General features: G+C 42.1%; 1 protein-coding gene across 1 annotated transcript; it reads left to right on the top strand.

Annotated features, from left to right (window-relative positions):
• Nucleotides 1-313: 313 nt before the first annotated feature.
• On the top strand, nt 314-25,302 carry LOC310795917 (1-phosphatidylinositol 4,5-bisphosphate phosphodiesterase beta-1-like; the record flags this gene model as incomplete). The annotated part of the gene is made up of 32 exons (XM_083658023.1): nt 314-412; nt 2,189-2,266; nt 2,824-2,892; nt 5,131-5,271; nt 5,382-5,461; nt 5,742-5,795; nt 5,906-5,981; nt 6,643-6,743; nt 7,815-7,978; nt 8,323-8,469; nt 10,373-10,530; nt 10,686-10,768; nt 12,863-12,947; nt 13,382-13,547; nt 14,521-14,576; nt 16,126-16,222; nt 16,655-16,739; nt 16,941-17,065; nt 18,783-18,937; nt 19,147-19,314; nt 19,421-19,520; nt 19,897-20,001; nt 20,473-20,585; nt 21,131-21,281; nt 21,451-21,504; nt 21,882-22,076; nt 22,705-22,823; nt 23,168-23,244; nt 24,117-24,206; nt 24,300-24,357; nt 24,782-24,868; nt 25,150-25,302. The coding sequence occupies 32 exons, from the start codon at nt 314-316 to the stop codon at nt 25,300-25,302; spliced, it is 3,489 nt and encodes a 1,162-aa protein (XP_083514149.1).
• Nucleotides 25,303-26,923: the final 1,621 nt, after the last annotated feature.

Genomic DNA, 26,923 nt, shown 5'->3' with positions numbered 1-26,923 from the left:
GGGATAAGAAGAGTGAAAAGACAAGAGAGCAGAGACAAGCGGGAGAAACAGGGGGATTGAAAGTGTGGAGGAAAAGACGAGACAACCGCGGAGAAGACACAAGGCACAAATCAGAGGAGAGGACACCTGACTTCTGAGGAGTTTGGGAGATGACAGAGATACAGCAGCCCAGTGTCTGAGCTTGAGTTTTTTTTTTCTTTGTCTTTTCTTCTTTCTTGTTCTTTCTTTTTTCTTTTTCTTTGCTTGTGTGTGTGTGTGTGTGTGTGTGTGTGTGTGTGTGTGTGTGTGCGTGTGTGTTAATGTGTGAGAGACCATGGCGAGCGGCCAGCCGGGGGTCCACGCATTGAAACTCCAGACTCCCTCTGTCTCAAGCACACTAAGGGACGGAAGCAACTTCACTAAATGGGACGAGGTAAGGTGTGTGTGAGAGAGAGAGAGAGAGAGAGAGAGATTGATTACTGTATTTACTATTTGTTGTGCTAAATGTTGAAACAAAACCATATAATTCTTGAGATTAAAGCCAAACAGAGAATATTTGTGTTATATATATATATATACGGTATACACATCAAAAATTAATTGAAGTGAGCTGAATCGAATTGGGAGGGGAGGAGCAATGGAGAGACAGAATGAAATGTGCCATGTTGTCAGATGTGTTTACTCATTGATTTTGCTTTGGCAGCACCTATGGATTAGATGCCAGCAAGACAGACAGAGAGAGAGAGACAGTGTGTGTGTGTGCAAGAGAGAGAGAGAGAGCGACAGTGTGTGTGTGCAAGAGAGAGAGAGAGAGCGACAGTGTGTGTGTGCAAGAGAGAGAGAGAGCGACAGTGTGTGTGCGCAAGAGAGAGAGAGTGATTGTGTACAGTTGCTCTACCACCTGTTGGCATATATAGGCTATGTAGCATTGGTATGCATGTATGCATGTTTATGCGGCTTTATAAACCACAACTCGATACCTTGATGTGCACAAACACACACGCGCACACACACACACACACACAAACTGCAGGTATTATTAGTGCACCTGTGTGAGTGTGTGTGTGTGTGTGTGTGTGTGTTGGTAATAGTATGGAGCGCTGAGAATGAGAAACGTGCTGTCCGGTTGCTATGGTAACTGGCATGGTTTCCACCACCTAAACACATCTGATGTGTGTGTTTTTATTTGTGTTTATGAGAGAGACACGACGTATGTGTGTGTGAGTGCACTTGTGTGTGTGTGTGTGTGTGTGTGCGCGCGTGCGCGCTTGTGTGTTGTGGGATATTTGAATTTCTACAACATGTAGTTCCAGCAATCCAATCTGATTGGTTAGATTGGTGTTCAAACAGCTTTATGAGCTGTGCTTTATGGAAAAATGGAACTGGTTGCTATGCCAACCAGTGATAACCAGGGAGCTTGTTCATTTTTCCAAGCTATTTCTCCTGGTTTTTATGTATGTACTGTATGTAGGCGGCACTATTTTGAGGAAAGTAGTTCAGACAGTACACTTGCATTGGTAACCTTTGTTTATAAATTCATAAAAATTCATAAATAAATAAAACAAACTAGCCTTTGTATATTATCACAGATGTCTACACAAACACTTGAGGAAATTATCTCTTTCTTCATCAAGTAAAATACCATCTGGATTCCTAGTCATAGTAAAGTTCCTGAATTACCCAAACATTTACAGAACGTGTATAACTATTTATAGCTTTGTATAGCTGACAATAATTATGAGCAGAAATTATTCATTAAAAAAATAATTTCGGTTCTAAACAGTACCACTTTAGTAGGAATAAGGAATATTTTAGCAGTGTTCTTTTAGCAGGGTTTTCCAGTTGTACAGTACTTGACATTAGCACTGCCTGTACACTTCTTATTTGGTTTATATCATATCTCTCGCAGGCAGTTTGACTTTACATTGGGTGTATTACCAGCACAGCCTCCACAGCACAGATTAACTTGGAGGAACCTCAGGGTTCCATCCTGGGCCCTGTTTTATTCTCTATCTCTACTTAATCACATTTTTAGATTTTTTTTTTTTGCAGTATTGCTACTATGCAGGTTAATTTGCTAAGTTTGCTGAATTTGAGAATGCAACAGGGATAACTGCTGGATGTTGTCATGACAACTGGACAGAACTTCAATGTGGACTATGTTAGAATTATGTCTGTGTTTCCATGTCTTTGCTGTCTGTCTCTCCAGGATCTGTCTATTGTAACTCCAGTAACGCTGCATGTGGATCCTTATGGATTTTACCTCTACTGGACTGACCAAAACAAGGTTGAAGACACACACACACACACACACACACACACACACACACACACACACACACACACACACACACACACACACACACACACACACACACACACACACATACACACACACACACACACACACACACACACACACACACACACACACACAGATATGCACTTTAAATATGCAGGGCTGCTAACACGTGCACTTTAAATATGCAGGGCTGCTAACACGTGCACTTTAATACACAGCATTATTGCGTATTTTTGTAGTATTTTTTGACCACTACAGATGATTTTATGATTTTTATGAGTTGTGTATGTTCTTGTGTATGTTAATGTGTCTGTGTCCTCAAGTACTGTGCTGTACAACAAATTGCCTCCTTGGAGGACATTAAAGTTTTCTACTACTACTACTACTACACACACACTTAATTTCTCTCTCACTCCAGGTGGGTTTAAATCCCCAGCAGGGAACAGGAGGGAGCATTTACCTCCCAGATAACAGCTGACGCCCTGTGTGTGCGACGTGTTTGTGTGTGTGTGTGTGTGTGTGCATATCTGTGTGTCCCACAGGAGACAGAGTTACTGGACCTGACCCTAGTAAAAGATGTCAGAACAGGCAGAAGCACCAGAACACCCAAGGTACCGTCACCTCTTATCTACCAGCATCTATTGTTTTCCAAACCCAGTTTAGATGAAACCACACCAAATTCCATATGATGGAAGCCTCGGATTTCAACATGGAAAAAACATGCAGGCTCGTTTGGAAACTTTCTCCAAGATACGAAAATGTTTCACCGAAATGTGTTTTTAAAAATATTTGAGGCAAGAAATTGTATGTTTGTATACTGTATGAGTTTCGGGAGTTTCCAGATGTGGCGCTACTACAAGCGAGAAGTTGAATGGGAAACAGTGATAGACGACTACAGACTGAAATTATTACTCTCAAACAACGTAGAAATTAATTCCCCCGCAGAAATACTGTATGTCGCCATCTCGCCGCAACTGAGGCTCAGTGGACTGACTTCATTTCAGGCTCTCGAGTCGGTTTCTCTCCCTTGCTCTCTTAGGTTTGCTGCTATGCCTGCCCATGGAATAAAAAATTGTGATTGGTCAATAAAGTAAACAATGAGTCAATGACACACCTGTTGCTATGCCTACCGTATGTTCATTCAAGGATTTGAAAGGACGCCTGTAGTAGTAGTGTGACTAACCAGCTATTCGCATCTTGTGACCTCTCTGTGACCTCTTATTGACACCTCACTCAATGACTCTATCCAATGTCGCAGAACCATTCATAGCTGTTAGCCATTGTGATTTTCCAGTCACAGCCACGTCACTGGGATGACTGAATGATTTTACGATGCATTACAGTGCTTCCATCATAGCACCGTTTCCACCAATGGGAGCTCATTCTTTGGTGAAGTGGTGGAAAGAGTGAGTACTAGCATGTCCTACTCAAGTAGAATATTTCAGTAGAAGAAAAATGAACTCGAACAGTCAAGTTACTGTTTAGTAGAGGTGGGAAATCACAAGTTTGATCACGATACGATATATCGATTCATTGGACAACGACGCGATATTTGCCGATATCACAAAATCTGCCACGGTTCGATTCAGGGGGCTGCGATCGATATTAGGTGATATGCGTTGATTTATATCCGAGAGGAGAGCGAGTATCCTCTCCCTCTTTTTCTCGCGTGCTCGCCATGGCGCTCGCATTGTTTATACGCGGAAAGAGGTGTGCTCGGGCGGAAATGGTGACGCAGGGAGCTGGAAGGTGGGTGCCGAGGGTGCTGCAGCACCCCCTGGTGGCAAGAGATGGGATTTTTGAAATTGTTGGATTTGGCTGTCTTGTGTTTATACCACCAACAAAATGCATTAAAAAACAGTTTGTGCTTCCCAGCTCTAATCTTATTTCATACGCTCTCTCTTCAAAAGAGTTTGATTTTCATCATAATCTGGTTTTCCATAATAATAATAATAAGTTCAGTGTTTACGCCTGTGTTGCTGTCTGTTGTAGTGTAAAACGACTAAAGGGAGAGCAGGTGCTTACATGAAAGTGAATGAGAAAAGGAGAAGATACTGAATAATGACATCACAACAGTATAATCCTAATGTTAATTTAAAATTAAATATTCTTCTAAATATGGATGAAAGTCCAAAAAACTTCAAATTTTCTTCGGCGTCCCTTCCTTACAGCACCCCCTACCTAAAAGTACTTCCAGCGCCACTGCGCAGACGTGGCGTGGAATTTCAAAATACGCCAGGTTATCCTTCTCTTCTCTGCTAGCACCATCGTTCACTGTGAATGGCTCCACAATTTACCACAAGCATCTCAGAAGCAGCGCTGAAGCGGCAGTGCTTCATGGAAGTGTCCAGCAGGAGCCTTGCCATTTACACCAGAATCACTCTGTTCTGCTCCACGCCTCGCTCTGTTTTGCCCTGGTGCTGCCCTGCCCCTGCCCCTGCTCACAACTTGCATTGACTCCAAGCCTGGCTGCTCACGTGCAGCGCGCTGCACGCTTGAAAACTAGACCCGAAGCTGAAACTATCGCTGCAGCACGCGTGCAGCGTTGCTTCAGCGCGGCGTGGCGAGGCAGAGTGCTGTGGCCGGTGTGATCCGCCTCGCCTGTTAACAAGGACACTGAAATGAAACCGCCTCCGCGCTGCGTTGCTTCAGCGTAGGATTAGCGTATGGTGTGTTCGGCCCCTTATACTTAAACTGATACTTATACAATGCTTCAGTGAAAACATGACAAGTACTCAATTATGGACTGCAAAATCCAGCAACAGGACTCTACAGGAGTAAATGTAATTACTGTAGTTACTTCCACTGTGGCCAGTTGGAATCCCGGCTCACCCTGTATCGTCCAATAGGAGGCCAAGCTGCGGGAGCTGCTGGATGCAGGGAATCTGGTTGGTCGGCTCGAGAGCCGCATTATCACCGTGGTGACGGCTTCAGACCTGGTTAACGTCAACCAGCTCAACTTCATCGCTACACAGGAGGACGAAGCTCAGGTATTATTAAACTCATAAATATGATTATGATTGAGATTGGTGACGACGACAACCACGATGATGATGATGATGATGATGATGATGATGATTGTCGTCTCTGATTTTGGTAGGTGTGGTGTGAGGAGCTGTTCTCTCTGTCTACCAACCTTCTGAGCTACAATCTCAACAGAGACCACAGTCTACTCAAGGCGTGAGTACACACACACACACACACACACAGATATACTCACATGGAGACACACAAACGAACACACTTTAAGCACACAATTAAAGCGTCTAGGATTTATATTTCATCAGTTAATTATGTTATTATTCTATTAAATTTGCTACCCCTAAGCCTCGGGAACCTCCTCAAGACTTCCGGAGGTCTCCAGAGAAGTTGGGAACCTCAGCTCTAGGAGAGAAACGGTTGGGTACCCAGTGAGCAGACTGAGCACTCACACACATCTCTTCCCTACTCTTTGTTTCAGGTATGTGAGGTTGACGCTGCTGCCCAACCCAGAGGGGAAGATTCCTGTGAAGAAGTGAGTTCCTAATTGTTATCGCCTCCTAGTGTTGAGAATGAGGAACTATGAACTATAATGAAGGCGCTGAAGCAAAACATGACCATTGCCGTCACTGATTTTTGTTGCAGCATCGTTCGCCTGTTTTCATCAGACAGGAAGAGAGTGGAGAATGCCCTGGAGAACTGCAGACTACCCTATGGACGGGTAAACACGCCAAACACATTAATATTTTATTAGCGGCCAGTGAACAGCAGTAGAGAATGGCCCTGGAGACTTGCAGACTGATTTTTTAACTTAAAGGGAGACTTCACCAAAAAATAATGCAGATTTATTTTGCACATGATCTCACACATATCCCAAAACTGGAAACAGTTTCGCAGACATTCATTTAGTTTGACAGTTATTGTGAGTTGATTTGAGTTAAGTGTGGACCAGTGATGTAATCGGAAGGCACTGACTCATTGTGTCCAGTCTTGTGATGACATCACTGGTCCACACTTAACTCAAGTCAACTCTCAACAACTGTCAAACTAAATGAATGTGTGCAAAATGGTTTACCGTTTTCTGATATGTGTGAGATCATGTGCAAAATAAATCAGCATTGTTTTTCGGTGAAGTGTCCCTTTAACTGATGCTCTTATCCAGAATCTATAACGAGCTCAGATTCCAATGGTGAGAATGTAAATGAAAGGGAGATGCTGGATGTGAACTAGTTTTCCTTCATTTTCTTATTTTATATTCTATAGTTCTATAAAACTATTGTTTTCTCCTGAAATCAGCTGGATTTCAAATTCAGTTACTGTAACTTGTCATTATGATATATTAAAATTATATTTAAAAAAAGATCATGTTATGTATTTGACAGGGCGACAGTATTAAACTTGAAGACTTTACTCCTGAAGTCTACAGGAGCTTTCTGGACAATCTGTGCCCTCGCCCCGAGCTCAGCAACGTCTTCAAACTGCAGTAAGTGTAATCTAGGCTACATCTTGAGGGATCACAGAAAGACCTTGAACTTTAACCCCTGAACTACAGCCATGACCCCTGTCTTCTAATCATCTTTCCCTGTCTTCTAATCATCTTAAGGCCTTTTTTCATCTAGCAGGCTCAGTAAAAAAAGAAAAAAATGGTCAAGTTCAATCTTGAAGTTTTCTTTGACGTGTGAAATTAATGACAACTAAAATCTAAATTCCTCTTCTGTTCCACTTTGTTCTGCTCCGTTCTGTTCTGCACAGTTGTATTCTCCTCTGCTCGGCTTTGCTTTGCTCTGTTCTGTTCTCCTCTACTTGGTAGCATAAAGAGAGAAGCTGGATCTTTCACTTTGAAGCATTAATCACAGCCTCAACTCTGTTCTGTTCAATAGGGGAGGAAATGGCGGAGCTGTTAGTCAACCAAATAAATGACTTCAAACAGCCGACAGAGACCATCGACACCTCAAAACCCCTTATTCCATCCCATCCCTTCATCCTTATCTGTTGGTTTCAGAGGGCAACATTTAAAACATTTTAAGACCTTTTAATTCCATCTGAAATTGGATTTTAGACCCATTTCAACCATTATTAAACCAAACTAAAGGGAAACAAAAAGAGACTATTTGATGAAAATATCAAACAAAAGTTCTGAAAATTTGATTCAGCAATATAGAAAATTAAAAGTGTGATATAATGCAACATAAGAAACTCTGCCAAGACTAAATAATCTATCCACTAGCAATTATTTTGACAGTTGTCTGAAGATTAGCGCCAACAGAGATTATATCTTAATAGCATAAATTTGAATTTAATTGAAATACAATGTCTGCAGGCACTAATCTGTTCCCGTATAGTTGCATCTAAATTTAAAATAAACCTGTATAACATGGCGACAAAAATGCAGATATTTACTGTATTACTACTATTTACCATATTACTGTATTGAAGACATTTTAATACCTTTAAGGGTCTTAAATTCAGATAATTAAATGTAGGACTTTGTAAGGACCTGTAGACACCCTGTAACCTCTGAGCTGAGCCCAGCCCTGACCCTGTTGTCTTAAAGGGGCGGTGACGATGGGACGCTGTCAGCTGACCAGATGACAGACTTCATCAACAATAAGCAGCGAGACCCGCGGCTCAACGAAATCCTCTACCCTCCTCTTCGCCCCACGCAGACACACGCTCTGCTGGAGCGGTACCAACACGACCAGGCACTGCTGAAGCAAGGTGTGCGCATACACACACACACACACACACACACACACACACACACACACGTCTTGCAACTCAAGCATTCTCTGTTGATGGATTTGGCTCTCCAGTCTCTGGATCAGACTGTGTATTATTGTATTATTGTTATATCTCTGATAGCATTAGCATGCCGTTCCTTAGCTAGTCATCATTTGTTTGCAACCTGTAAGCCTAACTGTGTAGGTTTACATGGCTTCTGTGCCTGTATTTACCTCCCAGATAACAGCTAACTCTCTGTGTGTGTGTGTGTGTGTGTGTGTGTGTGTGTGTGTGTGTGTGTGTGTGTGTGTGTGTGTGTGTGTGCGTGCGTGCGTGGATAGGTTGTATCTCTCTCCAGGCCTTCTCCAGCTACCTGTCCAGTGATGAGAACGGAGTCATCCCACCAGAAAAACTGGATCAGTCTGAAGACATGAACTTCCCCCTGTCTCACTACTTCATCAATTCATCCCATAACACATATCTGACAGGTACACACACACACACACACACACACACACACACACACACCACACACACACACACACCTGCCACAATCTTTCAACGAGATGACGAGTGACCAAAAAGCCCAATAAATGAGCTACTTGTGAGTCGTGATCTAATACTTGTGAGTTGTGATCTAATACTTGTGAGTCATGATCTAATACTTGTGAGTTGTGATCTAATACTTGTGAGGTGTGATCTAATACTTGTGAGTCGTGATCTAATACTTGTGAGTTGTGATCTAATACTTGTGAGTCGTGATCTAATACTCGTGAGTTGTGATCTAATACCTGTGAGTCGTGATCTAATACTCGTGAGTTGTGATCTAATACTCGTGAGTTGTGATCTAATACTTGTGAGTTGTGATCTAATACTTGTGAGTCGTGATCTAATACTTGTGAGTCGTGATCTAATACTCGTGAGTTGTGATCTAATACTCGTGAGTTGTGATCTAATACTTGTGAGTTGTGATCTAATACTTGTGAGTTGTGATCTAATACTTGTGAGTTGTGATCTAATACTCGTGAGTTGTGATCTAATACTCGTGAGTTGTGATCTAATACTCGTGAGTTGTGATCTAATACCTGTGAGTCGTGATCTAATACTTGTGAGTTGTGATCTAATACTTGTGAGTCGTGATCTAATACTTGTGAGTCGTGATCTAATACTCGTGAGTTGTGATCTAATACTCGTGAGTTGTGATCTAATACTTGTGAGTTGTGATCTAATACTTGTGAGTCGTGATCTAATACTTGTGAGTTGTGATCTAATACTTGTGAGTCGTGATCTAATACTTGTGAGTCATGATCTAATACTTGTGAGTCGTGATCTAATACTTGTGAGTCGTGATCTAATACTCGTGAGTCGTGATCTAATACTCGTGAGTCGTGATCTAATACTCGTCAGTCGTGATCTAATACTCGTCAGTCGTGATCTAATACTTGTGAGTTGTGATCTAATACTTGTGAGTCGTGATCTAATACTTGTGAGTCGTGATCTAATACTCGTGAGTCGTGATCTAATACTTGTGAGTCGTGATCTAATACTTGTGAGTCGTGATCTAATACTTGTGAGTCGTGATCTAATACTCGTGAGTCGTCATCTAATACTTGTGAGTCGTGATCTAATACTTGTGAGTCGTGATCTAATACTTGTGAGTCGTGATCTAATACTTGTGAGTCGTGATCTAATACTCGTGAGTCGTCATCTAATACTCGAGAGTCGTGATCTAATACTGGTGAGTCGTGATCTAATACTTGTGAGTCGTGATCTAATACTTGTGAGTCGTGATCTAATACTTGTGAGTCGTGATCTAATACTCGTGAGTCGTCATCTAATACTTGTGAGTCGTGATCTAATACTTGTGAGTCGTGATCTAATACTTGTGAGTCGTGATCTAATACTTGTGAGTCGTGATCTAATACTCGTGAGTCGTCATCTAATACTCGAGAGTCGTGATCTAATACTGGTGAGTCGTGACTCGTTGGCAAGCCCTGGTTTGCCTGCACTGTAATTAAGCTTGATGGTTGGATGTTAAAAATGCAACAGTCGAGTTTCCCACTCGAGTTCAGACAAAAGAAAACGAACTGTAGGAGGGACCGCATCCTAATATAGAGCCGCAGTACATTGTGTAATTCTGTCTTCTCAGTGAGCAGGTTACAGCCCTGCAGACATTTTGCATTTTACAATTTACATTGCGTTACATTACATAATTTACATACATTACATTACATTTACATTGCATTTTACATTTTGCATTTTGCATTTTGCATTTTGCATTTTCTGCAGACATGTTTTTAAATTGTTGATGGGTTATAAATGCACTGAAATGAACATGCAGAATGGTTGAGGGGTAACTTTGTTTTTTTTTGTGATCTCCTTGCCTCCCAGCTGGCCAGCTGGCAGGTAGCTCCTCGGTAGAGATGTACAGACAGGTGCTCCTGGCCGGGTGCCGCTGTGTGGAGTTGGATGTGTGGAAAGGACGAACTGCCGAGGAGGAGCCCGTCATCACACACGGCTTCACCATGACATCAGAAATCTGCTTTAAGGTATACGTGTAGCAATTCATCTGGCTCAACATATTCTTGTAGTATGTAATTGTATATAATTGCAGTCTGCAGTTTTATGCAATTTTCTCCATTTAAAAAGGTTGTTTCTGTCGCTGTGACTTATAGTGTTGTTCTTGTTGTATTTCTTCTCCTAGGAAGTGATAGAAGCCATCGCAGAGTGCGCCTTCAAGACTTCCCCTTTCCCCGTCATACTGTCTTTCGAAAACCACGTGGACTCGTGAGTGTCTTTCTCTCTAATTACCTGTCTGCCTACCTGTGTGTCTCTCTTTGTAGACTGTACACACATCACCTGTCTGCCTACCTGTGTGTCGCTCTGTGTAGACTAGACTACAGACACATTCTATTTACCTGTCTGCCTACCTGTGTGTCTCTCTGTGTAGACTAGACTACAGACACATTCTATTTACCTGTCTGTCTACCTGTGTGTCTCTCTGTGTAGACTAGACTACAGACACATTATATTTACCTGTCTGCCTACCTGTGTGTCTCTCTGTGTAGACTAGACTACAGACACATTATATTTACCTGTCTGCCTACCTGTGTGTCTCTCTGTGTAGACTAGACTACAGACACATTATATTCACCTGTCTGCCTACCTGTGTGTCTCTCTGTGTAGACTAGACTACAGACACATTATATTCACCTGTCTGCCTACCTGTGTGTCTCTCTGTGTAGACTGTACACACATCACCTGTCTGCCTACCTGTGTGTCTCTCTGTGTAGACTAGACTACAGACACAGTGGCCCCTATCGTTGCATCGGCGCAGTTTCTAGGCCTAGCGGCAGGCGCAGATCAAAGCAGTGGGCGTGGAAAGGCGCACTTGATATCGTCGTGCTGGCGCTAGATGCAGCCCAAAGCATTACAACCACGCCTTTTAGGCGTAAAATTATGCACCGTCATGCTCATTGGATAAGTGCAATAAACGAATCGCACGCTTGCCTTTTTAGCTCCAATTCCAGTGATCCCGCAAAACCAGACGAAAGCCAAACGCTCTGCCCCCCCCCCCCCTCCCTTCATCCAGCCTGTCTGTCTGCATTATAGGCTATTATTCCATATTATTATGCTTCTCAAACCAATCTAACTGCAGTTTCAATACTGCAAGCATGTAAATACGCTACACTATAGCAAGATCAAAGTGAAAATAATGTTCTATGCATCAGCTAGAAAAATATAGCCTATTAGATTGGTGAAAGTTTGTCCAGAAAGATATCATTTTCTCTCGCCTGCTGCAGGAAGGATGATGCACATAAATATACCCTACATTATGTCAAGTCATTGCATAAATGTGTTTTTATTGTAAAACTAAATGTGAAATAGGGCCAAGTTATTGGACAGACATCACAGTATAGCAGATGCCATTAGAAGCGCGTTCCGAAGCGCGTTCCGCTGTTACTTCTCTAAATCACGTTAACTCGACAAGGGGTATATATATGCCCAGGAGGACATATATGTTTCACATAGGGTGGTGTTTTCATTTCGAGGTTTTATTTGGTCCAATATTGAAATGTTGACAATGGCAGGCTGTGTTACCATTACACATTAATTTAGAACTACCTTTTATATCTATTTTGGCTCATTTGGTGGCTATTTAGTAGCGAAATGAAGAAACACAATGCATGCTGGGAACTCAGAGAGAGAGAGAGAGAAGGGTGACAGAGAAGAAGCAGTGAAGGCAAAGAATAGGCCTGCTTTTGAAAAGCGCAAAGCGCTAAATGTAGGCCAGCTCCCAAGATATGACTAGGCTGGTATTTAGCGCCGACACGCCCACTTTGGGACTGCGCCACGCCCATTCGGCCTAAAGCGCATTTGGCAGCCTAAAGCCTATTGCTATCTTGCCGAAACAGGCGCAAGGCACGTTTTTTTTGCGGTTAAGGCCTGTAATAGCGCCGATGGCCTGTGGGAGAATAGAGCCCAGTATATTCACCTGTCTGCCTACCTGTGTGTCTCTCTGTGTAGACTAGACTACAGACACATTATATTTACCTGTCTGCCTACCTGTGTGTCTCTCTGTGTAGACTGTACACACATCACCTGTCTGCCTACCTGTGTGTCTCTCTGTGTAGACTGTACACACATCACCTGTCTGCCTACCTGTGTGTCTCTCTGTGTAGACTGTACACACATTACATTTGGGGATGTGGAACCAGTGTAATGATAATGAGATAACAACAGAAATGTAATTACATTTTTTATCTTTCTATCACTCCATTCCTCTACCCATTCACCCACTCATATGTCTCTATCTATCTATCTATCTATCTATCTATCTATCTATCTATCTATCTATCTATCTATCTATCTATCTATCAGTTTGAAGCAGCAGGCTAAGATGGCTGAATACTGTCGTTCTATCTTTGGAGAAGCACTGTTGATTGACCCTCTGGATAAATACCCTGTAAGAGCGCACGCACGAACGCGCACACACACACACACACACACACACACACACACACACACACACACACACACACACACACACACACACACACACACACACACACACACACACACACACACACACACACAGGTTAATGTCATAACAAATGATTATAAACTTAAGCACTTTCTTAATTAATTTGTCAATATACATTTTTTTCTTTTTCCATTGTTATGTTTACTGCTGCTTATGAAATGTAAACCACTTTGCAATAAAAAAAAAAAACCTAAGTAAATATATAAAAAGTTTATTGTATTCAGGAAGCGACATGCAATATTGATTTTGTGTGTGTGTGTGTGTGTGTGTGTGTGTGTGTGTGTGTGTGTGTGTGTGTGTGTGTGTGTGTGTGTGTGTGTGCGTGCGTGCGTGCGTGCGTGCGTGCGTGCGTGCAGCTGGAGTCAGGAGTTCCCCTGCCCAGTCCCCAGGAGCTGATGGGCAAAATTCTCATCAAGAACAAGAAATCCCACAAACCCTGCAACGCCCCCGACACAAAGAGACTGATGGACCAACCGGCCACTCAGAACAATGAGTCTGTGTCTCCTAGCGCCAACCCAGGAGGTACCACACATGCACACCTACACACAATCACAGGTGTATACTGTAGGTGTATTTTGTAAACAGCCTCAAAGTCCATGTGAAATGTGTTTCGCTATGACAAACTGACATAGATACGCTTCACATGCTCCGCAGTTGAGCTACTGAGCAACTGTGTGCCACGCCGCGCAGAACGCCCGGCTGTCTTATTATAGTAGTGATATATATATATATATATACCGGTATATATATATAAAAATCACTGTGACACTAATCATTTCTTCTTAAACGTTTTGGCCGTGACCTGTCCATTTTCACAACGCTTGCACAACATCAGTTACGTCTTATGTCTCTGTGACAGCGGCACCACCACCCAAGCATTTGAGAGCAAATTATATTTTGCGGTTTACAGATTTGAGTTTGTCACATCACTCAGATATCAGATGTGTGGATATGTATTTGTCACTGAAACCCAGCGTTGATTGACTCATTATGGTTTCGTTTAAACCCAGCACAGTTCTCCTTCTTTCATCGACTGATTTGAACACCTCTTGCGGTCTGAATCTTCCCCTTAATCATGTGTTTCTTTGTAATTAAACATTTGTCGGTTGCTTGCCACGTTGTCATGGGGTTGAAATGTGATCAGCTGTTTACTTGCTGCTAAATGTATCCCGTTAAATCGTTTTTACACTAATAGTAGAGAGTCTGACTCAGGACTCTTGTCTGAATGAAGCGTTTATGTGAAGGAGTTTAATTCAGTCATTCAATCAGTCCTCATAACCTTCCACCAGGCTGCATGGAAACACAGTCAACATGCAAATAGGATTTCAACGACTTTGACTTATTCAGCATTTTTTGTTTTGCAACAGAAACGGAGGCTGAGAATGGTGATAATTGATGCTGCTACTGATTTTTTTTAAGCTCATCTTTTGTATTTGGAAATGGAAGTGATGGAGATGATGGAGATGAAGATTTGTTGTTATTTCAACTTTAACAGAGATGGAGGCAGAGAGTGAGGAAGATGAGGATGACGAAGATGATGATGGTAAAAAGGTCAGTGGTGATGTACAGCGCTGAGTGGAGGGGGGTTGCCTCGTGTTGCCCCGTTGTTTACACTTGTTTACTGTTGTTGTTCACTCTCCTTGTTGTTGTTATTCTTTACTCCATTGTTGGTTATTGTTGTTTTCATTTCTTGTCATCATTTACTCTCTCAGTCTCAGTTTGAGCTGGTAGTGGTTTATGGTTTATGGTTTATAGAGAGCCAAAGTGAAACGTCACTTCCTGCTTTCTCCCTGTACCAGCGCTGCGAAAAATATGAATGGCGGTGGACGGAGAATAAGGTTACTTTATTGATCCCGCCAATTTTGTCAATTTAAAACGTAACTTTGCATGTCAAAAAAGTAACAGTTTGTCGCCAAACTGTCGCACTAGAAGTTATAAATCAGAAAGACTACATACACTGTCGCCTAAGTGACTTTCTCTACCGGCAAAGCTGAAGACCGGCGACATGCCACGAGCTTCCACAGCTATGTAGTTTTTATATGAAACTAACCCCTTTTTTCAGTTTGGCGACAAACTGTGACTTTCTTGACATGCAAAGTTACGTTTTAAATTGACAAAATTAGCGTTGGCACCCCGTGGCACAACTCAAACGGGATCAAAACAGTAACGTTATTCTCCGTCTCCGAGAAAGCAGGAAGTGACGTTTCACTTTGGCTCTCTATTATTGCTTTCTGTCATACATTAATTGTCTTTTCTTGGGAAGAGTGGGGAGCAAGTTATGTTGAATTGAGTTTTGATTTAGTTTATCTGCGCAAAAAGAAAAAGATAACAGATGTGGGTAAAACAAAGAAATCCCAGGGAGCTCATTAAACATAGGATGCAGTTAAATGAGCGCTGCTTTTCTCACCAAGTTTCAAACAAGCTGCTTGTTGGAGTCGAGGTTTAGATTTCAATAGACAGAGACGGGAATACAGCTCATCTACAGTGACTGGGATGGCTGATCCTCCAAAAAAACTAGTTCAAAAAGCCTTTAATGTATGGGTTACGCCAACGCGTTTCAACTATACGCTCTTCATCAGAAGCCTGTATAGTTGAAGCGCCACTAGAGAGTAGCTGTATTCCCTTCTCTGTCTATTGAGCTCATTAAACTGAGCTCTTTCAGAAAAGAAAGAAATCAAGATGGCAAACAGACCAGACGGGTGAATCGGGCACAGAAACCAAAAGGCAAAACTCAGCATGGAGGTCATATACAGATGCAGATCTCGTCATAGACTGCAGATGGGTCAGGAACCCTTGTCATCACTTTGTCACGAGTGAGAATGTGTTGAAAGCCTGTGATGTATGCTGTGATTGGCTACTTATGTTCTAGATAACCCTGATTGGTTGCTTTGTATTTTTTAATGAGGGAGGAGGAGGGGAAGTCATTTTAAGGATTTTAACAAGATAATTTGCCCTTTTTGTGGGGAAAAACCATCAGACACAAATTATTATTCATAGTAGAGTATTTTATACACATCTTGAAACGTGACTTTAGGGGGTCTTTAAGCGTTAATCTCAATTGGTTACTCTACTATTTTGTTGTTGTTGTTGTTTACTGTAGGGCTCTAAGGAGCGGGAGGCGGTGGCTACAGAGGAAATGTCAACTCTGGTGAACTACGTCCAACCAACCAAGTTCAACTCCTTCGAAGCTTCCAAGAGTAAGCATCGCTTTGACAAACAGTGCGACACAAACACAGTGAATTGAATGTTTGGGTCTGTTCTCTCTGTGTGAGCTTTTTCTTGTTTCAGGGTTCACACAAGGCTTACACATCTTTGAAAGTTTGTGGATTTTTAGGGACATAAAATAAGGCCTAAAGGTTCTGGGAAAAGGATAATGGATGGCCTTGAAACCACTTGGTGGTTGATATAAGAGCAGTTTTTAAATTAATAATTCCACCAGGATTTCTTGAATTGACAAGATCACAAGTAAAGAAAATTCACCAAAAGTGACCCTGAAAGTTCTTGAATTTTAAATGTCCAAGAGGCTGTGGTTGTAACCAAGATACACTCTGAAAACGTGTGTGTATTTGTGCGCCCTTGTGTGTATGTGCATGGTATGTGTGTGGTGTGTGTGTTATGTCTGTGCATAGAGGCAGCCCGCTGTTTCCACATGTCCTCGCTTGTGGAGACCAAAGCTTTAGAGCACCTCACCAAGTCACCAGTGGAGTTTGTGGAGTATCCTTGACAACCGTTACCACAGCAACTACATACCAGAGCAACCACCTCCTCTAAACTGTGTTCTTTTTCCTCTTGTCTTGATATTTTAGGCAAGGCGAGTTTATTTATAGAGCACATTTCATACACCACAGCAGTAGATGTGGTAGGATTAGTAGTGGTAGTAATATTTATAAATGTCCTTAACTTTACATGAACCAGATATAATAAATCCCAGCTGAGTCGTATCTACCCAAAAGGAACCAGAATGGACTCTTCCAACTTCATGCCTCAACTCTTCTGGAACGCCGGCTGTCAGCTGGTGGCTCTCAACTACCAAACTATAGGTGAGAGTTCTCTCTCTAACCAACCAGAGACCACCACAATATAGGTCAAACCAAATCCTCCTAACCCTAACCCTAACCCATGAACCCTCACCTCCAATCTGTAATGCACTGCAACCTTAAAGCATAAGCCATCCTTTTCCTCCTGGACCTGCAGTGTCCAGTTGCTTCACTATAGACCTGCTTATGTCTTGCCATTCAGTCTCTGCAATGAGACTGAATGACTTCTGACTCCATTTTCAACATAAACCTGGCAGCTTTCACTATTTACTTTGCATTACTTTGTACTGTAATGCATATATGCATATAGAGAGTTAGCAAGGCAGTGCTACAGCAATGCTCAACGTACTGTAGCATCTAACTGTGGCATGACTTGAGGTCATTTTCATGTACATCTTTTTACAAACATGTCTCATGAGAGCTCATTGTGTTGAAAAAGACATGCGTTTGGGCACCCCCTTGTTGTGAGTGAGAATCGATTGGTACGAGGGAAGAAGATGAGAAAATACAGTAGCGTCCAGCTTTAAAATGGACAGATCAATGGCACAAAACAACTTGGAAACTATTGATGGTTTGAAAAACTCTAAACTTACCTGAGCCTAACCATAACCCTGGACCTGTGTTAACTCTATAACCTTACCTGAGCCTCACCATAACCCTGGACCTGTGTTAACTCTAACCTTACCTGAGCCTCACCATAACCCTGGACCTGTGTTAACTCTAACCTTACCTGAGCCTAACCATAATCCTGGACCTGTGTTAACTCTAACCTTACCTGAGCCTAACCATAACCCTGGACCTGTGTTAACTCTATAACCTTACCTGAGCCTAACCATAACCCTGAACCTGTGTTAACTCTAACCTTACCTGAGCCTAACCATAATCCTGGACCTGTGTTAACTCTATAACCTTACCTGAGCCTAACCATAACCCTGAACCTGTGTTAACTCTAACCTTACCTGAGCTTAACCATAACCCTGGATGTGTGTTAACTCTAAACTTACCTGAGCCTAACCATAACCCTGGACCTGTGTTAACTCTATAACCTTACCTGAGCCTAACCATAACCCTGGACCTGTGCTAACTCTAACCTTACCTGAGCCTAACCATAACCCTGGACCTGTGTTAACTCTAACCTTACCTGAGCCTCACCATAACCCTGGACCTGTGCTAACTCTAACCTTACCTGAGCCTAACCATAACCCTGGACCTGTGCTAACTCTATAACCTTACCTGAGCCTAACCATAACCCTGGACCTGTGGTAACTCTAACCTTACCTGAGCCTAACCATAACCCTGGACCTGTGTTAACTCTAACCTTACCTGAGCCTAACCATAACCCTGGACCTGTGTTAACTCTAACCTTACCTGAGCCTCACCATAACCCTGGACCTGTGTTAACTCTAACCTTACCTGAGCCTAACCATAACCCTGGACCTGTGTTAACTCTATAACCTTACCTGAGCCTAACCATAACCCTGGACCTGTGTTAACTCTAACCTTACCTGAGCCTAACCATAACCCTGGACCTGTGTTAACTCTAACCTTACCTGAGCCTAACCATAACCCTGGACCTGTGTTAACTCTAACCTTACCTGAGCCTAACCATAACCCTGGACCTGTGGTAACTCTAACCTTACCTGAGCCTAACCATAACCCTGGACCTGTGGTAACTCTAACCTTACCTGAGCCTAACCATAACCCTGGATGTGTGGTCCAGATCTTTCCATGCAGCTGAACCTCTTCATGTATGAGTACAATGGGCGGAGTGGCTACAGATTGAAGCCTGAGTTCATGAGACGACCAGACAAACACTTTGACCCCTTCACAGAAAACACGGTGGACGGCATCATAGCCAACACTCTCTCTGTTAAGGTACAACTGCTATTATTAATATCATCACACATACATTTTACAGTTTACATTTTGCAAAAGATGAGATAACAGGTTCACTTTATTGATTTCCCCCGACACAATTTAGGATTACTACTGGCAGTATCGTTACTGTAAAGAAGTAATGTATTATAGCAATCTAAAGTAATGGATGGACCGATTGGTAAGCTCCCCTCTTCTGTGTGTCCCAGGTGATTTCAGGTCAGTTCCTGACTGAGCGGAGGGTGGGTGTTTATGTGGAGGTGGAGATGTTCGGACTTCCAGTGGACACCAGGAGAAAAGCGTTGAAGACCAAAACCTCTCAGAACAACAACTCCGTCAACCCAGTCTGGGACGAGGAGCCCATCGTCTTCAAAAAGGTCAGATAGACAAACAGGAAGAAGCTATTTAGGATCATCTAGCATGTGGATAGCACTATCTAATGGAGTCAGTGTTCATAATGGTCTGATGTGAACTGTCTGGCAGGTGATTCTCCCCACCCTCGCCTCTCTGAGAATCGCTGCTTTTGAGGAAGGAGGGAAGTTCATTGGTCATCGAATTATTCCAGTATCTGCCATAAGGCCAGGTAGTTCATTTAACTATTCTATCCCTAACCCTAATTTACTCTATCTAATTGTAAACTTTAACGTGGTAATCTGCAAGATCCTGGTTTTTATTATTTTTCCTGACATCTTTGGTCCGCACAGTGCTCACTGCTGTAGTGTTTCTGCGCTGCACTTCCCCAAGATTTTCCGTTGATTTTCCCCTGAGGGCACCACAGAATCTTGATGCTTTTAAAATGCGCCTAAAAACCTTCCTTTTAAAACAGAGCCAAGTTTTTGTTTTTTTGTGTTTTATGTGTTCCACACATCCAAGCCGGGTTTCTATGTTGCCGTTCACCCTAAATAACACTACACCAGTGGTTACATCAGCTCCTGTGTGCTGGTCAATGTTTCTTCCAGGCTATCGTTATATTGGCCTGAGGAATGAAAAAAACCTGCCTCTGATCCTGCCGGCTGTATTCGTCTATATTGAAGTCAAAGACTACGTCCCAGATACCTTTGCAGGTACATAAAAAAAACACACACGCGTGCATGCATCTGCATCACACACACACACACACACACACACACACACACACACACACACACACACTATATTATGATATATGTATATATATTTATTTCAGGCGAGTACCCCCTTTGTGTATTTTTCTATATATCCTGCATTAGTACTACAAACAATTATTTCATGACTGTTATAAAGTAGAACAAGATTATTACTTTGCAAAAGAAAGCTACAGTATATAGTGTCTTCCCTGACAAGATACCAGACAATTTATTCCATTATCTCCTGGCTGAAAAGAGAACAAACTTAATTTCCCCCAAATGTTTCACTTATACAATAACGGCATCTGTATATATTTCTAGTGAATTTCTGTGTTTTAGGTGTAATAGAGGCCCTATTCAACCATATCTATTCTGTAAACCTGTTGTTTTTATCTATGACTATATCATTTATTCCTATTTCCTCTGTAGATGTGATTGAGGCACTTTCTAACCCGATTCGGTACGTCAACCTCCTGGAGCAGAGGTCTAAACAGCTGGCAGCTCTGACTCTGGAGGATGTAGAGGAGGACACACAGACTCAGGTCATTCTTACCCTTGGTGTATTTACTACTGGTTTTTGTCACTTCATATCATTGGTTATCATAATTTTGGAAGCTGGAGATAATGTTGCCCGATGGAGACAACGACACATCAAGGTTAATCTTATTGTTGATGTGGTATCGTTGTTGCTGTTTTGGTTCTGCTTATACAGTAAAACAAATACACAGAAAAAGAAACAGTTGCCTGCAAACTCCCTGCTATGAAGACTGTGATTAGTGAATTGTGTCTCAAGTAATGGCTTATAAATTGTTGGCATGGGTTTTCCCTCATACACACACCTCCGTTTGGAAAATTCACATCAAATTTAATGCAAAATGTATCAAAGACAGTCTGGTTTGTAGCAGTGGAAGTGCCGTTACAGTATTTTCAAAAAAAAATGGGTAGACCTAGGTCATAACTATCACATCATTATTGGATGGCTGTTTTTAGCACTATGATACTCAGTGTGTCAAAGCCTGGGATTTGAGCCTCCTCACACAGCTTTTGTACGGCTGTATTTATCATCAGTGTTGTTGTTGTTGTTCAGGATGAGGTTGACAGCTCCGTGGAGCGTAAGAATGATCTGAGGTCAGCTCCACTGGAGAATGGCCTCAGCCCCACCTCTGGACCCACAGGCCACACCCCCATCATCACGACACCCAAAGCTGCTGCAGCCAATCAGCAGGCAGCTACCACAGGTAACATCCACCGACACACACACACACACACACACACACACACACACACACACACACACTTGATCTGGTGAGTTGAAAGTAATGACATCTTCATTATACTACGAATAACAATAATATATTAATATTCTTCATTAGTATTATTATTATTGATGTTTTCTCTGCATTTCAGAAGCAGCCAAACCAGCCGCCAAGAGTGAAGACCTAGTTTTAAGCGTTCTGATAGGTCAGTAACTGTCATTTAACTGTCATTATGTTTTCTAATATGTCTTGAGGTCAGTCAGTGGCTGACATGTGACTAATCCCTTTAGCCAAAATATACACTACATAATAATTACCAGGATTGCTTTTTAATACTGTCTTATTTCAAATATGTTTGGTTTATTTTGATTTGCTGTTCACTGAAAGTGCACAATGCACCAATACTCTGTAGGGGGACTATCCAAATAAAGTGTTACCCTAAATTGCCCTGGGGCAAAGAAATAACATTATAATTCTTAAAATGGATGGCATTTTTTTTAATAAGATGGTAAAGATTTATTATTTCTCATCAGGATCCATTACAGTGAAATTATGTTAACCTTAATGCATGTGTGTAAGCAGATGTCCCAGTGTGTACCATAGAGAGTCTGCAGCAGTCTAAGGTTTACCAAAAGGAGCAGAGACGGCAGTTTAAGGAGCTGAAGGAGTTAGTGAGGAGACACCAGAAGAAGACCTCCGAGCTCCTCCGAGAATTCAACAACAAATACAAGAAAACTGCCCGACAGCGCAGCAAGAGCAGGTACATATGGAACACGTGTGTGTGTGTGTGTGTGTGTGTGTGTGTGTGTGTGTGTGTGTGTGTGTGTGTGTGTGTGTGTGTGTGTGTGTGTGTGTGTGCGTGCGTGCGTGCGTGCGTGCGTGCATGCGAGAGAGAGTGCCAGATAGGGGTCAGATGCAATGGACGAAGAAAGAAAAAACTGTTACAAAAACTGTGCATGTTATTACAGTGTATCCAAAATCCAAAGTAGACAACACATTGTTTTTTAGTTCTCTTTACTTTCTCGTTCTCTTTCTCGTTTTTCTTTTTGGATGGATGTAAAATTACACAATGACTATCATGTTAAAGTACTGACTTGATTTTGTGTTGTGTATTTTGGGTATATTTTTTACTATATTAAATGAACAGTTCCTGAACCAAAGCCAGGGTGCCAACTATATTAGGGGACGAAATCATCACCAGACTCTGTTTTCTTCCTGTGTTTTCTGTGCGTGCATATGTATGTATGTGTATGTATATGTATGTATGTATACTGTATGTACTGTATATGTGTGTGTGTGTGTGTGTGTGTGTGTGTGTGTGTGTGTGTGTGTGTGTGTGTGTGTGTGTGTGTGTGTGTGTGTGTGTGCACTTGTCTGTTAATTAGGAATGCGTGTGTAGGTTCAGACAGTGAGAGGGATGAGCGCCTCCTACAGCTGAGAGAGGAGCAGCAGCAACAGCTACTGGCTTTGAGACAGGAACAATATTACAGTCAGAAATATCTACAGAGAGAACATATTAAAATGGTAAGAATCTTCCCACCACCTCTACTGCTGCTATTGCAGCCACTCACCCTGAACAACAACGATAACTTAGGAATCTGAGACATGATGTGCTTTGTTCAGTTCAGTTCAAATAAGTTTAACGTTCACAAAAGTGGAATAAAATATTGAATGATGGTCATAGAAAAATAGACAATACAGTTGTGTACTTTTTGTGTTCTATCGTAAGGTTCCATGTTCCACACTATATGTATGTTTATGTGCTAAGCTGGAGCTCTGCACATTTTAAATGTGGGTTCTATGTTATCAGGGGTTCTAAGTTCTAAGCCAGGTTAAGATGTACTAAGCCAGAGCTCTGTGTTCTGCAGCTGACGGAGCGGCTGAGCGGTCTGGCTGGGGACAGCCACAACGCCCGGATGAAGAAACTCAAAGGCATATGTGACAAGTAAGACACAAGTTTGGGATTCATATTCAGAACAAAAAATATATTTACGCATAAATGTCTTGTCTCGCCATGCACAGGCACGTACAAGTAAGATGCACCAGACATGCATGAGCTGGTCAAAGACACAGAACAAATCGCCATTTTGAATATTAGCAATATATCAGTTCCAGTGCTGTACCATTTGCATTCATACTAAATAACTGCCTTTATGCTATAATAACGATATTATGCGAGTAAGATGAACCTTTTCAAATTTTAGACATATGTTTGATATCGGTGGACAATCCTTATAAGACATAATAGGTGCACCAATACCAAATGTAGCGCTTTTCTGGTGTAAAGTTCCTTACACATCGGGAGCGTTTTTTCCGTGCGATTAATTCGCACGTCAATAATATTTTCCGAGCCTATACTGTATCAGTCAATGCAACCGTGCATACCAATGGCGAAGTTTCGCTGAGCGTTATTGCGGCGTTTATTTTTTTGAACCACGGTCGATTTTTCAGAAATTCGCTTCCGATGTGTACACATCTGTGGCTGTGATTGACAGGTGGGACAAAACTCGCATCGCAATTTCATGCCGTATATTTCGCATCGCTCTTGATGTGTAACTTTTGTTTTAAGATCTTCTGCAATATGTTTACCAAATTCTTTGCACTTCCATCCAGCTTCTCACAATTTTTCAGCTAACTCCCCCACTGTTAACCCATTGATACCTGATGCAGCATTTGCGTGTATATCCCTCATTTGTGTGTGTATCCCTTTAAGACCGCGAACCGCGTTAACGCGGTTCGCGGTCTTAAAGGGATACACACACAAATGCTGCATCAGGTATCAATGGGTTAATTCAAGTGCTTTTCTGGCTCCTCCAGGGAGAAAAAAGAGTTGAAGAAACAGATGGATCGAAGGAGAACAGAGAGGATCAACCAGGCCAAGACCAAAGAGAAACATCTGGCTGAGGAGTAAGGCACCCAGCTATTTCAAAAGCAAAGACAATCATCTGACAGCAGAGTCAAATATTTAACCCTGACCCATCTCTGTCTGCCTGTTCCCAGGGAGAAGATTGAGATCAATAAGTCCTATGTCAATGAAGTCGTCCAGAACATCAAACGGGTCAGCAGGACTTTCCCCCCCCCAATAACAATACTGCAGCATCGATAATGATAATTTAGTATTGTAAAACGAATTCTCTGTCTAGTTCTCCCTGCCTCTCTGAAATCATAAAATGCATACACTTATAAACATGTAACTATGCAACAATACTGATCCTACATGCAGAGTATGTCAGTCTACAAGCAGAACTTATATAATATGCATCATACCTTGTAAAAATCAACATGCTACATTATGCCTACATATCTCTCTCTGTTTCTGTCTGTCTGTCTCTCTATTTGTCTGTCTGTCTGTCTGTCTCTCTATTTGTCTGTCTGTCTGTCTGTCTGTCTGTCTGTGTGTCTGTCTGTCTGTCTGTCTGTCTGTCTGTCTGTCTGTCTGTCTGTCTGTCTGTCTGTCTGTCTGTCTGTGTGTCTGTCGCTAGTTAGAGGAGACTCAGACAAAGCGCCATGACCAGCTGGTGGAACAGCACAATGAGCTGCTGCAGGGTATACTAGACCAGAAACCAAAGGTAACACACACACACACACACACACACACACACACACACACACAGGAAACAATGATCAAGGCCATAAAGCAACTTGTTTGTTTAAGGTTCACTGAGTTGACTCAGACTCAATCCAGAGTTTGTAGTGCTTGGAGAGCTAGCTATACTGCCAATCCTCCACTGGACCGCCATCTCATCTCTCTCTCTCTCTCTCTCTCTCTCTCTCTCTCTCTCTCTCTCTCTCTCTCTCTGTGTGTGTGTGTGTGTGTGTGTGTGTGTCTCTCTGTCTCTCCCTCCTCCAGCTGCAGGGGGTTGTGGAGGCGGAGTTTCAGGAGAAGTTCCAGCGGTTGCCGGGAGAGATCCAAGACTTCCTGCAGGACAGGAAGATCGAGGGCAGGGGCTACAGCAAGTCCCGCCCATCGAACCCACATGACCCTCTGTCAGAGGAGGACTGAAGAAGGGAGGAGCCTCTGTCAGAGGAGGACTGAAGAAGGGAGGAGCCTCTGTCAGAGGAGGACTGAAGAAGGGAGGAGCCTCTGTCAGAGTAGGACTGGAGAAGGGAGGAGCCTCTGTCAGAGGAGGACTGAAGAAGGGAGGAGCCTCTGTCAGAGGAGGATTGAAGAAGGGAGGAGCCTCTGTCAGAGGAGGACTGAAGAAGGGAGGAGCCTCTGTCAGAGGAGGACTGAAGAAGGGAGGAGAGGGACATAAGCAGAGGCATGAATGAACAGATGAGAGGAGGTAGGAACAAAGGAAGGAAGAATAGGAGCGAGTGTTGATGAGAGGAGGGTGAAAGAGAAGGAGACTACTGTATGTCAAGATTACAAAGACTGTTATTTTTAAGGGAAGAAGGCTTTAATGATTTAGTTTTTAATTCCATTCAAGCATGTACTTTACTATATTTCAGCATTTAACTTGACCCATGGTATCTTTCTCTTTGCGTTTAGTCTTATTTTCTGTCATTTGTTAATTTGACAGACACTGAAACCCAGGAAACTCTTTGTACTGCATGATCGATCAATCTATCTATCATCTATCTACCATCTATCAATCTATCTATCTATCTATCTATCTATCTATCAACCATCTATCTATCTATCTATCTATCTATCTATCAATCTATGCTATGATCGGATATTTTCTTCTATCCATACATTTGAAGATTAGCGAACATAATCCAACTATTGAGTTCTTGTTTGCTTTCTCAGTTCAGACTCGAGGCCCATCTCCATTTCGATGCACATGGAGAGACGGGGTACAGCGGTACAAACGTGTCCCCTAATGGTGGGATTTTACATCGGGTATTTCCTCTCATAGTAGCACGTAAATATGCACTAAAAACTGCTCATTTCATGACTTTTGAGAATGACCTATTAAAGCTAATGCTCAAATACAATATGGTAAAATAACACAGACTCTTACAAAAATGTGTGGTAAAAATGACACAGTACTCTTCAGAAAGGTGTGGTACAACAACATCCCCCCAACCCCAAAGGATAAGCTGCCACTAACACTAACTACTTTTTTAAAGACATCATGTGTTGTTTTATTTAAGGGCCAGGTAGTATATATCACTGCAGCTTGTGGGGAATCGAGAGGAAAAACCCCCACCAGTGTTACTGTACTGTTTATGATAAATATACTTATTTTCAGCACCTTATAGAGAAATTGATGTTCAAATTGGGGGATGATTTTTTCCAGAACAAGTCACAACAGTTTTTCTTATTTCTTTATTTATTTTTTTCCTTTTTTGCTTGATTGGGGTTTTACAAGTTAAGTTTTATCCGCTCATACCTCCTCCCAGTTGTTTTGTGGGTCACTGCTTAATGTAAAGCTCATTCAATCAACTCACTCATTGTTATGTCTTGTATGCTTTGATCCAAAAAGGTTCATAGTGTCTATACTTTACTTAGAAGAAAACCTAACGATCTTGTATGCTTTGGTCGATTGGCCTGCACTAACTGCCCAATCAATTTATTCTTTGGTACACTAAAGCCATTCTGGCTCAGTATCCTCACGCTCTTCCGTATTAACTCGGTACAATATTTTTTTTTTTTACTATCTGTCCCTGAAGTTCTA

Source organism: Poromitra crassiceps (genome assembly GCF_964638095.1).
Source record: "Poromitra crassiceps genome assembly, chromosome: 22".
Taxonomy (NCBI): domain Eukaryota; kingdom Metazoa; phylum Chordata; class Actinopteri; order Beryciformes; family Melamphaidae; genus Poromitra; species Poromitra crassiceps.
This window is presented reverse-complemented; position numbering and strand designations above follow the sequence as displayed.